At 49.9% G+C, this 16,476-nt stretch overlaps 1 protein-coding gene and 1 non-coding gene across 7 annotated transcripts in view; one reads left to right on the forward strand and one right to left on the reverse strand.

The window, feature by feature from the left end:
• LOC128339079 (collagen alpha-1(XXVII) chain-like) overlaps positions 1–16,476 on the reverse strand; it is a 285,851-nt gene that overhangs the window by 217,190 nt on the left and 52,185 nt on the right. For all 6 annotated transcript variants that reach the window (XR_008312830.1, XM_053282602.1, XM_053282601.1 and 3 more), the window contains exon 5: positions 7,381–7,451. Coding sequence is in view for 5 of the 6 variants with exons in the window: in XM_053282602.1 (XP_053138577.1) it covers positions 7,381–7,451 (71 nt within the window). In the remaining variant the exon portion in view is untranslated. The remainder of the gene's footprint in view (positions 1–7,380; positions 7,452–16,476) is intronic.
• Positions 12,455–12,526, forward strand: TRNAA-GGC (transfer RNA alanine (anticodon GGC)). Its single transcript has one exon. It is a non-coding gene; the product is annotated as a tRNA-Ala (tRNA).

Genomic DNA, 16,476 nt, shown 5'->3' on the forward strand with positions numbered 1-16,476 from the left:
AGGATGGACCCTGCTTAGCAAAGGGGATGATGCATGCTTGCTACTCCAACACCAGCTCTCCTCCTCCACAATGCTTTCCCAGGATCACTCTTGGCCTTTCTTCCAACCTAGAAACATAGTTCATCCCTGAACCCAACACCCATCTGTCCTTTAATAGAATACAACTGAGTATTACTGACTGGTCATCAAGGACCCAACCCTGGAAAGATCTAGATGCTCCCTCTGGGAAGCCCTCAGATGCACTGGACACAACCTTCCTTGTGAGGAAGACGTAGAAGGTGTATTCCAGTCTGTAAAACCTAAATACAGTATACTGTTTGTCCATGTGAATGTAGCTTTGCACTGCCATTGATAAGAACATAAGAACAGCCGTGCGGGATCAGGCCCAAGGAGGCCCATCTAGTCCAGCATCCTGTTTCACACAGTGGCCCACCAGATGCCGCTGGAAGCCACAGGCAGGAGTTGAAAGGGGCATGCCCTCTTTCCTGCTGTTGATCCCCTGCTACTGGGACTTAGAGGAACCCTGCCTTTGAAGCTGGAGGTGGTCTATAGCCCTCCAACTCGTAGTCACTGCACTGAGGTATAGCACTGAAGGGTTAGTGTATATTTTCTATGTAGCAGTATAATATTTTAATTTCTTCATTCATTCATTCAGTTTATACACTGCCCTTCCCAAAATGGCTCAGGGCAGTTTATATCAAATCAAAATCACATTATAGAACCATTAAAATCAAACACACCCAACAAGCAATTTAAAAAAAAACCCATCTAAACCAGATTAAAATTAAAACTAGATAGCATTAAAAGCCAGGTTAAAAAGATGGGCCGTTAAACATGCAAGCCCATTGTTTCTGAACGAGTTTGGTTGTTTTTCGGCTGAAAAGCAAAATTAAAATACGAGTTGAAATAAGTTCCATAAGGAAGTCAATTCCAAAAGAGCAACACTTAAGACCTCCTGCAATTCCACTGGGAGCTGAAACTGTCAATGAAGAACGGTGGCAAATTAAAATTTTCTGTTCCAAAAAGGGCTAAATATTTGTTCTCCCCTCCCCCACGGAGCATACAGCTCAGACTGGAAAATGTTTGCTTAAGTGAATTCCACCAGATGTTCACCTCCTATGTGAGGAAGTAATAAACTGGACAGGAAGGAAACCACTTTTTAAAAAAAAAAACACGAATGGCACAGGTTTGGCTGTTCTCTCTCTCCTTTTTTATGTGGTTCCGCAAAAACTGATAAGCAGACTCCGCTTCAAGCCACATTTGGTTTCCACACATACCCAAGCACATAGACACCATTTCTCACTGCTTGAAAGCTACATATATATAAAAATATACAGCTCAAGGAACTGTGAGGGTCACTTTATGTTACGACCTGTGGTCACACCAATGAACCTATTACTTACTTACGATCAACTAAAGGGGGCCACGTTATGCATTATGCAGAGAAGCATTTCTGTGTTCTTTTTAATCCATTACCTCCCTTTTTCTCTCTAGGCCCCACTGGTTTCTATAAACCTCTGTCCTCTCCTCTCTGCACCTCCATGTCTGTCTGTCTGTCTGTCTCTCTCTCTCTCTCTCTCTCCTTCTTTGCTTCCCCATCCACAGGTCCCTTTGTACCTGCGCCGTCTTACCCTCCCTGTACCTTACAGCACTCTACTTTATTTCCACAGTGCTCACTTGCTTCTCTCTGCCCTCCAAGTAACCCCTTTCTACTCTTCCCCCATCTCACAGTACCGTCTGCACTCCTGTCCACTGCACTCCCCACCTTCTGAGAAAACGTGCCAACCAATTTGGGACCTGGCAACAGGGATTGCTTCTGGGTTTTTCTGGTGGACTTCCCAGAAACACCTGACTGGGAAGAACTGATTAGGAAGGAACAAAATGGCGGACCAGAAGGCCCTTTGGTCAGAACCAACATGGTTCACGCCATCTCTCAGTTGTCCCGACGCCCTTCCTTGAGTCTGTCTCTCCCCTTCCCCACACACCCCCTATGATGGCAGAAGAGCTGGTCTAAAGTTGCCCCATCGAGTCGGTGTCAACTCCTGGTGACCACAGAGCCATGTGGTTTTCTCTGGCAGAATACAGGTGGGTTTACCATTGCCAACTCCCGCACAGTAAGATATGATGCCTTTCAGCTGCTGAAAGGTCTTTCCCATAGTCTGAGAAACATACCAGTGGGGATTCGAACCGGCAACCTCTTGCTCACTAGGCAAGTTACTTCCCCGCTGTGCCATTAGGTGGCAAGCATGAATTGTCCCCTTTGCTAAGCAGGTTCTCCTTTGGTTGCATTTGAATGGGAGACCACATGTGTGAGCACTGTAAGCTATTTCCCTTAGGAAATGGGGCCCCTCTGGGAAGAGCATCTGCATATGCCTGCAGGCAGAAGGTTCCAAGTTCCCTCCCCGGCATCTCCCCGATGGGGCTGAGAGAACCTGCAACCTTGGAGAAGCCACTGCCAGTCTGTGTAGACAATCCTGAGCTAGATGGACCAAGGGTCTGACTCAGTATATGGCAGCTTCCTGTGTTCCTCCTTCATTCATCCTTTCTCCACACTCCTACTCTTTCCTCAGGGTCAAACTACACACGATTCCATTGTGTTTCCACCTTTCTGTTAAAATAGTAGCCACCAGTAGACCCCAGGGGAACTAACACTTTCTGCCCATACCACTTCCCCAAATACTGTTTCTGGGCATTATTCAAGGTGCTAACCATTACCTTTAAAGACCCCCCTTGGCTTAGGACTAAGGTACCTAAATGGCTACCTCTGGTCAGATGAGGTTGTCTGCATCTTGAGATCTTCTGGGGAGACTCCCGCCCATATGAACACAAGAACAGCCTTGCTGGATCAGGCCTGAGACCTATAGTCCAGCACCCTGTTTCACTCAGTGGCCCAACAGATGCCTGGGGAAGCCACACAACCAGGAAAGGAAGGCATGTGACCCGGTCCCTACTGTTGCTCCCCTGTAGGTTGTATTGGGAGGCAGCCTGCCTGAGCCCGAGGCAACCTATTGTCATGAGAACTAGTAGCCCCGTCCTCCATGAATTTGTCTAAGCCCCACTTAAAGCCATCACCACATCCCTACTTGGCTATCAAGCTGGGGCAGTCATTCATTATCTCTCAACCTAGCCCACCCCACAGGGCCGTTGTGAGGATTTAAAGGGAGGGCCCGTCTATACTGCCCTGAACTCCTTGGAGGAAGGGCAGAATAAAAAGTGCAATAAAGGACATGCCCTTATGGACAGATGAGAATTCCCCCAGGGGCCTGCAAATACTGAATGATGTAAACCGTCCTGAGCCATTTTTGGAAGGGCAGTATGGAAATCAAATGAATAAATAAGTGATCAGTCCAGGAAGGGGCCACATTCAGCCCACATCCCCGATGCTGCACAAGCTTGTTTTAGAGATCCAAGTAGTTTGAAGCCCAAGAATCTAAATCTTATTGCTTGCTCATCGCAGAGGAAGTCATTCAAGTCCAGTGAGTAACCTGAGTAAATCCAGGGGAGGAGATTTTGCTATTTTAGGAGTGAAGAGGTAGGTGGCTTGCCAAACAGATGTTTGAGAGATGTTGCATTCCTGCTCGGCAGCTGGGGCAGCAAAAAGACCCATTTTTGTCATCCTTAAATGGGCAACTTCTTAGGAGCTCCTCCTGGGACTACTTTCTTAGGAGCTCCTCCTGGGACTACAGTTCCCTCCTGGGACTGTAGGGAGATTGACCCGAGGGACTACACAACCAGTTACTACTAGCAGACATCAAACACGCACGTCCAGTCAAATCAGCTACGTCAAGCAAGCACTTGTGAAGACAGGCCATCTCAGCCCTGCCGTCATTCACACATCTTGCTGTGAGCTGCTGAGAAATTAAAGTGACAGGCACATGCGAATGAATGAATCAGTCAGTGTTCAAGCTTTCCGGTAACACTGGCAGTGATTAAAGTCTTGGACCAGGACCAGCAAGAGCCAGGTTCAAATCACCGCCTAACGGCAAAGCTTCCTGAGTGGCCCTGGGCAAGCAGCTATTTCTCAGCCAGGCCTGCCACACAGGTTTGCTGCAAGGAGAGAAGGGGAGACTATGTTAATTGCCCGCTGTTCTTTGAAGGGAGGAGTGGTTGGTCTAGGGCTGGGGAGACCGGCAGGGGATGGAGCCACTCTGGGACGACTACCTGCAGGTTTGCATGCAGAAGGTTCCAAGTTCCTTCCCTGGCAGCATCTCCCAGACAGGGCTGAGAGAGACTCCTGCCTGCAACCTTAGAGAAGCCGCTGCCAGTTTGTGCTGACAAGACTGAGCTAAATGGACCAAGGGTCTGACTCAGTAGAAAGCTGCTTCCTATGTCCCTACGTAACTTACTCCCCTGCCCTATTCATACCACAAAAAGCCAATACGATCTGGGAGTACTCCCAGCCAGCCAGCCAGCTTTCTAGCCTTCTTCATTACAGCAGCATAGGAAGCTGCCATATACTGAGTCAGGGTTGGGTCCTGAAGATGTGCGTGGAACCAGTTCGGCACTCCTTTTCTGGGGTGCCGTACCGGTCCGATCAGCCGGTGTTCAAGCCGGTTCGAAGGGTGGGCAGGGGGTCGCTTTAAGGGACAGGGAAGGTTCTTGCTACCTGAAGAACCAAGAGCGTGGTGACACTGGGCGACACTGAACAGAGCTGCAAGCGGGGAGCTACAGTCCCGCAACCCACGCAGTTTAAGCAAGCACCGGAGGGAGGAAGCAGTGGGGCAGGGAAGAACAAGTAGGAAGAACCTTTCCCGTTCCTTAAAGCAACCCCCTCCCAGGAGTGCATGAAACTGGTTCCGTGCACATCTCTAACTGGTCCATTTAGGGCCACTGTAGTGCCAAGTGGCGCTGAGTTGGTCCCTGGGGGTCAGCTGGCTGGCGCTCAGTTAGATCGTGAGACTTGGTGTGCTGCTTAAGAGGCACCCTTGAGGATTATGGCTCAGTTGGCAAAACAGGCAGCAGAAATGGAGCCCTGGTGGGCAGAACTGCCTCCAGGTTTAATTTGCGGGGGTCGGATCTAGCTCAGTATCATCGACACAGACTGGCAGCGGCTTCTCCAAGGTTTCAGGGTTCTCCGCCCTGTCTCGAAGATGCCCAGAAGGTAATATGCAGATGCTCTTCTCAGAAAGGCCCCATCCCTTAAGAGGAACAGTGCTCACATATAGTCTCCCATTCAAATGCGAATGAAGGCGGACCCTGCTTAGGAAAGGGAACAGTGCCTGCTTGCGACCACAAGACCTGCTCTCCTTATCTCAAGAGGCTTCTGGCTGGCTGGCTCTGTATTTGGGGCAAGTTACTCAACACCCAAGACTACACCCTCTTCCCTTCAAACTTTCCCTTCTTTCCAGGAATATATATACACACACATATACATCCATAAAGATATATATGCATAGACACAAAGTTATATATATACACACACACACACACTCACAACACACACCAATAGCAGCTGGTTAAAGTTGTTGAGGTAGCTTTTTTTAAAAAAATTATTTTTTAAAAGCTAGGCCTGCAAATGACCTTCTGAACAGCCGTGGAGCCAACTATTCTCCGGCACAATGCCCCTGAGGGAAATGCCAGCAACATATGAAATCCATTATAATATTGCCGGGCGGCAGGCCGAGTCTGCCGTCATTGCAGAGGAGAGCTCGGCCAGCAGCCTTCCCAGAGCAGGTGCAGAGAAGAACACGGCGAAGAACATGTCCTCGCAGCGTGTGCCGTATCGGACAGGTAGACTGTCCCGAGGAGGAGACGTCGATGCGAAGAGGCGGGGAGAGAGCCAGAGTGAGAGCCACATTGGTGCTGGCGAAATCCCGAATCGGGGTCCTCCGCAGCCAGGCCTTACACCTCGGGCCACCTGTGAGGCTGGCATCAGGGGTCAGCACCCACAGGCACAAACCAGCAGGAGCACCACTGATATAGTGCCTCCCTGCTCGGTCACTCCTCCACCCCCTCCTCAGAACATAAGAAGCTGCCATCTACCAAGCCAGACCCTCGGTCCACCCAGCTCAGTACTGTCTATACCAGCCCATTTGTTTTGGGACTGCAACTCCCATAGTCCCCAGCCACAGTGGGCCAATAGCCAGGGATTATGGGAGTTGTAGGGCAACATCTGCAGGAGGGCCGAAGTTGAGCAGACCTGGCCTACACTAACTGGCAGCGGCTCCTCCAAGGTTGCAGGCAGGAGGGGTCTCTCGGAGCCTTGTCTTGGAGATGCTGCCAGGGAGGGAACTTGGGACCTTCTTCATGCAAGCAGGCAGGTGTTCTTCCACTGATCCTCTAAGGCAGGGGTGGGCAAACGTGGCCTTTCAGCTGTTGTTGACCTACAACTCCTACCATTCCCAGCCAGAGTTTATTGCATGCAGAAGGTTCCAGGTTCACCCCCTGGCAGCCTCTCTAGTGAGGGCAAAAAACCTTAGTGAGGGCAAAAAACCCGTGCCTAAAACCTTAGGAGAGCTGCTGCCAGCCAATACAGTCAGTACTGAGCAAGATATAGGGGCGCACCAAGGTAACTGGGGCACCTGGACCGCCCAGCCGCGAAGCCCCCCTCCACACCCGCAAGGCCCCCCAAAACCTCCTTTGGGGGGCCCGCCCCCACAAACCTCTGCTGTTTTTAAAAATTATTATTATTATTATTACTGGGGCCAAGGGGGGGCTGCAGGGTGGGGGAGTGGAGCAGTCCTTCCTTCTCCCCCTCTCCCCCGGCAGTGGTGGGGAATGGAGCGATGCCGGTCCCATCCATTCGGGCCAACTTCTCTCACTAACTGCGAGGCGCGCCTGTGCAACTGAGATTATTGCAAGCCCGTGACATCACGTGCTTGCGATCTCTAAACTGCACAGGTGCGCCTCGCAGTTTGTTAAAGACGCTCGCCCGAAAGGATGGGACCGGCATTGTTTATTTATATTGATGTAAATAATATAATTTAGTCGCTTTGGGAACTGCTGTTGAAAAGTGGTATTTAGCTATCCACCGTATCCATATTTTGAATCTGCTGGCAAGGGTTCCTTCTCCATAGTAACAGAAGCCTTGTAGGGCCCTCTTAGTGGCAATGCCCTGGTCTTTGGAACACACACCCAAAGAGTCTCACCAAGACGACCTCCCTATTTGTCTTCCATTGCAGATTAAAACACTTGCTCCGTTTTCCTGTGACCTTTATGTTGCTTTAATCTGCCCTCTTGCTTGCTGCTTTGATTGCAACTTGCTCTTTTCATCAGGCAACTTACTTTAGATTTGTTTATACTGCCTTCAAAGCTTTCCACAGGAAAGTGGTCAACAGTTTCTTATAAATAATAACTGACAAGCTGACAGGTCTAGCTTTCCGCTCTCTGCTGCCCACCCACAACTTTCTGTCAACCAAGGAAAAAGCAGATGAAATTTACCTTCAGGGCTTCCCTGTGTGAATCCTAGGAAACAGGTAAAACAGAATAGGGTCCAAAGAAAAAAGAGTCTCCTGAAAAGAGGAAGAAAAATAAAAATTAGTTCATTATTTCAGTTTCAAGATATCCAACACACAAATCAGATGACCTGCCAGGGAAAAAAAGACTGAACTTGATTCATTGCCACACTCCATGGGAGAAAACCTAGCCATCTTCTAATGCAGATGGGGCAAGAAAGCCATTTCCTAATGCACAAGGATTGTGTGATCTACTTTGGTTTTCCCCCCCTCCAGAACCAAGATCCACCAACTGGAGCCAGGTGCAAAATAGTAGGTGGGGGCAAAGCCTGTGCAAAGTGGTGGCTTGGACGGAAGCAGAGTCAATGGGCCTTTTACCCCCAATAAGCCACACCCTGGGATGGCCCACACATACATACCAGTAAAAAAATGACATCTGAGCTAGTAAAGATCAGAGACTCTGACACAGAACTCTGCAACCATCCACCACAGCAGTGCAAAGACTTGGTCAAACGGAGCTATGATAACGCCAAGATGCATTACCGATATGGAACACCAGATAGATCTGAGCCGGGTGCCAAGTTATGCATGGTTTGGAGCCGCTAAGCCCTTGCAAAAACCAGCAAATTATCTGTATAATCTGACATTCCCAACACACAGAAGAGCCCTGAGATGAGCTCGGCTGGATGTGCCATCTCTGCAGTATTGGAGGGTAGGTTTAGGAGAGTCCCTTACCAGGAGAGACTGTCCTTGTGGGAATGAGGATGTTGAGACAGTTGGCCATGTGCTTTTGTATTGTTCCTGCTATCCTGATTTACATTCTAGATATATTGCTCCCCTGGCTTTTAGGTACCCAAATAATTCTGATGCATTTTATATTAACTTATTTCTCTCTGATAAATACACCGATGTTTTGCATCTGGTAGCCAAATTTTGTACGGCTGCGATTAAGATTCGCCCGTGGTGTGTTAGAAACGGCTAATTCAGGCTTTTAGCTTGTTTCACTCTATTTTATTTTATGTTCATTTTATGTAATATGTCCTATATGTGCATGTACACACATCTGTATCGATATTCACCTTTAAAGTTCTTTTTATCAGGGTCTGGGCTGAGATCTGTATATTTGATCAGTGATCATAATAAACTGAACTGAACTGAACCCAAACTGGAGCTAATTAATGCTCATTGCTTTAAACGCACTGAGGTGAAGAAAGAAGCAGTTAGCTCAAGGCCAATTACAGCAGAGAAGTCGTTGCATGCTAAGGTGTAGTACGCCTCATGTACACGGTGTGTCAATCCGCTCCCTAAAACCCAACTGGCTTGAAGAGGATCTAGGTGTCTCTAACATCTTCAGGATCGCGTCCATGGGGAGGGGGCCCATGGAAATCTGTGAATATTCCCCAACCCAAATTTTGCTCCCAGAACAAATGAGTGGGCCGTTGCACACACGCACACACACACAAACAAAATTCTGCACAAATGTTACACACTGATTGTACGGCTGAGCCATGGGAAAGGGCAGAGACGGGTTTCCCAACAGGCCTCAAAGGCCTGGGTGGGGGAGAACCTTGCTCTGAGGGGAGACAGAGAGGTCAGTTTTCTCTCCTCCGGTGCCCCCTGCATGGCCGCCAGGTGGAGGCGGAGCATCAGCAAGGGGCTGGGAGGAGGAAGCCGGGGGGAGCACCATGTGCCGCAGAAGTGCCTGGCCGGTGGCAGCATTGTGGGCCCCCTGACCCTCCGGGGCAGGGGACATTTGTCCTCCCTTGTCCAAGAGATGCTACACCCATGGATTCTGCACTGACTGGCAGTGGTTCTCTCCAGACTTTCCCAGGTCTCCCTGGAGATAACATGAAACAACCCTGGGGCCTTAATCTGCACACCAAGTACATAGATCTACCTTCCCTTAATGGTGCTGGGCCCAGCGGTTAAGAATTTTACTACCGGAGCGGATGCGGAAGTCAGATTTCCTCTTTGACCAGTTGGCCTGGTTAAGCAGGACCGTTTTCCTGCCCTGCCTTTGAGGCAGACTGGCTCACACCACGGCTCAGCTCATGTACCAAGACCAGGAGTGTCGCTATCATTGAGCGGATGGGTTCAAAGAACCCGGGGCCCCCAGCTCCACCCCTCCCAAATTTCTTCGTTATCTCCTCACTCCGTGGGGCTGCCGGGGAGAGGGGTGAACACAGCCCCCTCTCCCCTAGCTACGCCCCTGACCAAAGAGAGGGGGGGAGCATACAGAGAGAAGCAGCACATGTTAGCCCAATGGGGTGGGAGCGACGACACTTACTCTGTATGACCCGCTTCCCAAATTCCCTCCTGCTCAGCAGAAGGCACTTCGGGGAAGTTTCGGCGTGACCCCGGTTCTGCAGAAATCCAATGGGCAGTTCGGAAGAGAGACGCAGAACAGGTTCCAGCTGGCACCAGATTTCCCTATCGCAGCTTTTGCAGACAGCCAATATTGTATGAGTCGACAACAGGGATGGGAGCCAAACCGTTGGAGGAAAGGGGCGGGGAGGGGAGCACACACAGGCAAAAAATATCCCCGCTTCATGGAAAAAGCAAGCAGTGCTTCCAGATATCAGCTCCGCAGCTGACAGGGACTAATGGTGATGGCTGGGCTTCATTAGTTATTCCCCGCATATAATTAAGTCGTGCAAGCCTTCCTTCTCCCACACCCTCCCAGGTACACCCTGGGGCTGGGGGGCAACGAATGACCAATGGTCCACACAGTTGGAGTTGCCACGCCATCTTGAGTCCCAAGTGGTCAGCTTGGAGGTCCAAATTAGGGTTGACAAGGGGTGCCTTTGGAGAGCTTCCTCCTAATTATTTCTTGGTTCTGCTCTAGTGTGGTAGTGGGGGAATTCCAAAACGTTATCAGAGCAGCAGTGGGAGGAAAGAGTGTTGAGTGCTTTTTTCCATGGGCCGTCCGCCCAATCAAATCACTCTGCTGCCCTACCCAAGTGTCTTTTTCACCCCTGAGAGAAAACATATCAGGCCCATGTATCTTTTCCCTTTTGCCTTCACCCCTCTCCTTCTCTCACACACACTCCCGTCCCGTGGATGTTCTCTTCTGGGGAATCCACTGGAGGGTGATTTGGGTTAAGAAAATGGATTGAAGGAAGGGGTAAGTACCCCTGCTCCTCCCTCCACTGCTCTGATCCGACTCAAACTTCCCTGTGCCGACACTGCAAGAAGCATCTTTCACTTGACAAAAGAAGAATGATGCAAATAGGAGGAGGAAGGCTGGCAAGGAACTCCCAGAAGTATCTGGGCCTTTTGCCTATTGCTTGTGGTAAAGCATTTCAGTACAACATTTTGTTGTATTTTATGGCATCTGTTTTGTTTCATTTTTATTTATTTTTTAAAATTATTATTAGGGGTAGGGCTTTCATAGGTAGGAAAGGAAGTACGGAACAGCACGACCAAATCCTTTCCTGGGGAAAGCATTTCCCCCCATTCATAAAGGAGGAGAAGAACAGAGAAACACAATGCCTGAACGTCTGGTATTATTATGTACCTCCCATCCCAAAAACGGAGCTCAGGGCAGTGTAGCTTGTTTCCCCTCCCCTTTTATCCTCACAGCAACCCAATGAGGTAGGTTAGGCTGAGAGAATGTGATTGGCCCAAGCTCATCCAGCGAGCTTCATGGGTGGGTGGAGGTCTTAGGATTCGGACCTGGGACTCTCCACTTCCAGCTCAACTTCTCAGTAACTCCATAGCAGAACGCTGGCTCTGGTGTTCCATGGAAACCACCATGCTTCTCTGTGAATGCATGGAGGAGTGTTGCTCTGTCTTTGCATCTCTATGATGAAAAACATCTCTATGATTTTTCTCTATGATAGTGAGGAAACATCTCTATGATTCCTGGCATGGGGAACTAGGAGTGCCAAACACAGGCACTCTGACTGTTCCTCATCCTCCGTTTATTAGGGACCTTTCCCTCTTTTTGGGGTCCCGTCCCAGGCAAATCGCTACCCTGTTCGGGACTTCCAAGAGATGCCTCACTCAAACGTGATTGGTACGAGTTGCTGAAGCTGCCGTTCTCCAGGGTTCAGCCCTCTCCCCAGGCTGTCTGGCAATCCCATCTCTGAGTGAGGACTGGATGCGTCTTGCCTCTAGAACATAGGCGTGCAAATGCACACACATGAACACAGAGGCGCCATGAGGCGTGGCAGCCTGGCATTACACACACTGCAGCTGCCAAGGTTTATTTTAAACAGCAAGGCGATTGCATTTTTCTCATTTGCCCTTAAACCCCAGTCAAGCACTGTCATGTCCTTCTAGCCAGTGGAGGCTATTACCAAGTAAGCCAAGATAGCAAATAGAAGATGGGGCACAGCCTTCAGCAACATGCAACAGTGATCCCTGGTGTAAGGACAGAAATGCCCAAGGTAGGTTTGTCCCCATTTCCACCTACGAGATGCTGGCACGGCACTTTTCAAACTCCTTTGCTCCCGACCCAGTTGGAGGCAATCGCTTATGCCTGCGGCCCAAAAGAAAGATCTATTCTCATAAGTGTTCTTATAAAATCACAGTGGGGCAAGACGAGCTAGCTAAACTTCTCGACTCAAATGCAAACTGACATATTAGACAAAGGTGTTACAAAATGTTTTAGATGCCACAGAAAAAAGGATCGGGCTGTGTTCCATCTACACACGGTGCAGGTCATAAAAATGTTAGCTAGCAAAGGATCTAATGCCCCTCAACCCAGGAGTGGGTCATGACCTGTACTTTGGGCATGCAGCCCATTTGCAGTTGCATTGAGGACCGCGGGGGAGATGTACTTCCTTGTCCCCGTTCAGCCTTATCCCACCCCTCAGGCACAATCAATCACCCCCACAGGCAACGGTAGCGGTGTGAGTTATAAAAAATATGCATGATGTGGAGAAAGTGGGGAGAGATACTTCCCCTCCTCGTCTTTCATGATATTAGAAAGCCAGAGTGAGCCATGGAAATTGGTGGGCAGGAGATTCAGGACAGACCCCCCGCCCCCCAAAATGGAACAACTTCATCACACAGCATGCCATCAATGTGCAGAATTCACTGCCCCCAGAGGGAATGGGGCCGTGGCTCAGTGGAAGGGCATCTGCTTGGCATGCAGAAGGTCCCAGGTTCAATTCCTGGCAGCATCTCCAGGTAGGGCTGGGAGAGACTCCTGCCTGAAACCCTGGAGAGTGGCTGCCAGTCAGAGGCCGTATTCGCACGTAATGTGGAAACACGGGTCCATTGGACCCACAGTTCCGCTCCCCACCCACCCACTCTCCTGTCCAAATTTGGACGAAACAGAGACTGCAGAGAAGGGGGGGGGGGCTGTGCGGCCTTCATAGGAACATAGGAAGCTGCCTTAGACCGAGTCAGACCGTTGGTCCACCTAGCTCAGTACTGTCTACCCAGACTGGCAGCAGCTTCTCCCAGGTTGCAGGCAGGAGTCTCTCTCAGCCCTATCTTGGAGAAGCCAGAGAGGGGAATTGGGACCTAGATGCTCTTTCCAGAGTGGCCCCACCCCCTAAGGGGAATATCTTGCAGTGCTCATGCACGTAGTCTCCCATTCAAATGCTAACAGGGCAGACCCCTGCTTAGCAAAGAAGCCAATTCATGCTTGCTACCACAAGACCAGCTCTCCTGTCCCCCTCCTGCATGAAGAGCAGCCCGCACAGCCAATCACAGTTGGAGAGAGGGAGGAGCTGCCTCCCTCAACTCGTTTCAAGGAACGCGGCCTGCAGTTCAGAATTTGGATGCAACGCACGTTGCGTTCAACCTCGGGCTGAGGTGGCAAAACTCACTACTACTACTACTGATATTTATATACCGCTCTTCAACAAAATTCTCAAAGCGGTTTACATAGAGAAATAAAAAATACATAAATAAGATGGCTCCCTGTCCCTAAAGGGCTCACAATCTAAAACAAAAAAGAACACATAAGGCAGACACCAGCAACAGCCACGGGTGGGATGCTGGGCTGGGGCTGAATAGGGCCAGTTGCTCTCCCCCCACTTTAAAAAGGTGCCTCATTGCTCAATTAGCTCTACAACCTGAGGGTTCAAACTGGAGTTACGAGAGCAGAACATCGGGTCACTCTCCGCGCGAAACTGGAGTTCAGAGGGAGCTGTCCTGCGTTATTTGTTTATTATTATTTATTATGCTATTATTTATTATGCGTTGGACATTCAGGTTTGGCATAGGAACATAGGAAGCTGCCATATACTGAGTCAGACCAGCAGCTTCTCCAAGGTTGCAGGCAGGAGTCTCTCTCAACCCTATCTTGGAGATGCCAGGGAGGGAATTTGGAACCTAGATGCTCTTTCCAGAGTGGCTCCATCCCCTGAGGGGAAGATCACTTACAGGGCTCACACTTCTAGTCTCCCTTTCGTATGCAACCAGGGCGGACCCTGCTTAGCTTAAGGGGACAAGTCATGCTTGCTACCACAAGACTAGCTCTCTTCCCTAACTTCTGGTCCCTTCAACTCTGGTTTTGCATTACGTGCGCCCGTGGCCAGAGTAGACATACAATACTACGCTAGATGGACTAACAGTCTTGACTCAGAGTTAGGCAGCTTCCTGACTGCTGGCTCAGATGGCTTTAAAAGGGGACGAGACAAATCCATGGAGGAGGAGAGGCCTATCACCAGCTATCAGTCATGGTGGTGATGTGGAGGTTCCATGTTCAGAAGCAGTCTACCCACCAACTTATCTATTTGTTATTTCTCTGTGTAAACCGCCCTGAACCATTTTTGGAAGGGCGGTATGGAAATCGAATTATTAATAACAACAACAGCAACAGCAGCTGAGGATAGAAGGGAGCGGTAGAAAATAGTTATTACTTTCAAGCCCTCCTTGAGGGCTTCCCAGAGGCACCTGGGTGGACACTGGGGGAAACGGAGCCTTGGAGCTGACAGACTATTCATCGGATGATCCATCAGGGGCTCTCCTTATGTTTGAAAGGCCTTGGGAGGCTAGCTGGGCACGTAGCCACATGCTGCCAGTCCTTGGCAGAGATGGAAAATGTCAAAGGGCTTGGCGTAACGTAGTGAGTTCAGAGAAGTCTAGACACCCTGTGCAGCTGGAAGACAGCTCCTGCAGAGGTTACTCAACAAGATGATGAAAGATGGGCACGTATTCATGAAAGGAGTGGGATTCCAGGAGCTGACAGCCCACAGACCTTTGGCAAGATCATCTAAAGCAGGGCTTAAAATCGGATCCGAGGAAGCCGCCTACTACTGAGTCAGACACTTGGTCCATCTAGCTGAGTATTGTCTACACTGACTGGCAGCAGCTCTCCAAGGTTTCAGGCAGGGAATCTCTCCCAGCACTATTTTGGAGATGCTACAAGAAACTGAAGCTGGAACCTTCTGCATACCAAGTGGATGCTCTGATATTGAGCTACAACTCCATCCCCTGTATTTTTCATCATCACAAGAACATAGGAAGCAACTGATATCAACTTATATGTTCTCTCTCCCATCCACCACACTGGGCTGGAGGAATGAATGAATGAATGAATGAATGAATGAATGAATGAATGAATGAACGGACTGATTCTGCATGAGTAGGCTTCTCAGGATTGTATGTTGATGAAGATCCATGTTGCCAGAATTTATGGCAGCAATAGGTCATCACTCAAGTTGTCTGCTACTACTATGAACAGGGAGGAGAGCTGGTCTTGTGGTAGCAAGCATGACTTGTCCCCTTTGCTAAGGTCCACCCTGGTTGCATTTGAATGGAAGACCACATGTGTAAGCACTGTAAGATCTTCCCCTCAGGGGATGGAGCCGCTCTGGGAAGAGCAGAAGGTTCCAAGTTCCCTCCCTGGCAGCATCTTCAAGATAGGGCTGAGAGAGACTCCTGCCTGCAACCTTGGAGCAGCCGCTGCCAGTCTGGGTAGACAATACTGAGCTAGATAGACCAATGGTCTGACTAAGTATATGGCAGCTGCCTATGTTCCTATTTATGTACTGCTCTTCAACCAAAGAGCTGCTGCCACTCAGTGTAGACAAAGCTAAGTTAGGTGGACCAGCAGCCTGACTCAGTATGAAGCAGCTCCCTATGTCCTTTGGGGGAAGGGATTCTAGCTGAGTGGCAGAGCATATGCTTTGAAGACTGAAGGTCTCTATCCCTGGCAGCAGAAGCCCCAGGCACATGTTCTGCATGCAAAAGGCATCAATCCCCAACCTGTCTGGTTAACAGGATCAGAGGTGGTAGTGCAGGCAGAGAATCTCGTCTGGCACCCTAGAAAACCAGGGGCAGTCGGGACCAGACACTTCTGGGCTCGCCAGAAGTGTGTTCAGTGACAAAGCACATGCTTTGTTTCCAGAAGGTCTCAGGTTCCAGCCCTCAGCATCTCCAGTTAAAAGGGTTGCGGTTTGCAGCATGTGGGGGACGAGTCTCCCGGAGACCAATCAGAGTTGGGCTAGTGTGTAGGGCAACATGGATCCAGAGGCGGTCCTTTCAGGAGGCAAGGTGAGGCAGAGCAGCCTCAGGCGGTAGATTTTTGGAGCACCAGCAGGACGGCAATTTGCTTCTTGCCACCTCCATCGGAGCAGCTCTTTGGGACTGAGCTGACGCATGCCAATTTTGCAAGGAGTGACGCTCCTCCTCACACTCACTGCAAAGCTCATATGCAACATCAGAAGAGGAGGCTGCTGGCAACTCCACAGGCTGCCAGTCTGTGTGGACAATACTGAGCTAGTTGGACCAAGGGTCTGACTTGGTATATGGCAGCTTCCTATATGTTCCTAACCCATCGTCTTCCCACGCACCTAATCCCCACCCACCAGACTCACAGCAGCCTGTACATCTTGTCAAGGTTTACACAAAAGTAGATGGACTTCGGGTTGCCCCTTCTAGTGGCTGTGCCTCTCCACCATTGCCACCACTTTCTCTCACTCCAGCAAAGGAATGAATCCCCAAAGCACATTCAGTCCAGGGATGGTCTACAAATCATTATCACTCCCGATAACGCAGCCAGCGGACTTAACTCTTTAATGCTCTCCCCGTGACAGTAGCCCAAGCATTCAGTTTCATCCGCTGCTTTGAGTTAGTGGAAGCAGGGGCGTAGCTAAGGGAGAGGGGGCCCGTGTTCACC

Source organism: Hemicordylus capensis, chromosome 17 (assembly GCF_027244095.1).
Source record: "Hemicordylus capensis ecotype Gifberg chromosome 17, rHemCap1.1.pri, whole genome shotgun sequence".
Lineage (NCBI taxonomy): Eukaryota > Metazoa > Chordata > Lepidosauria > Squamata > Cordylidae > Hemicordylus > Hemicordylus capensis.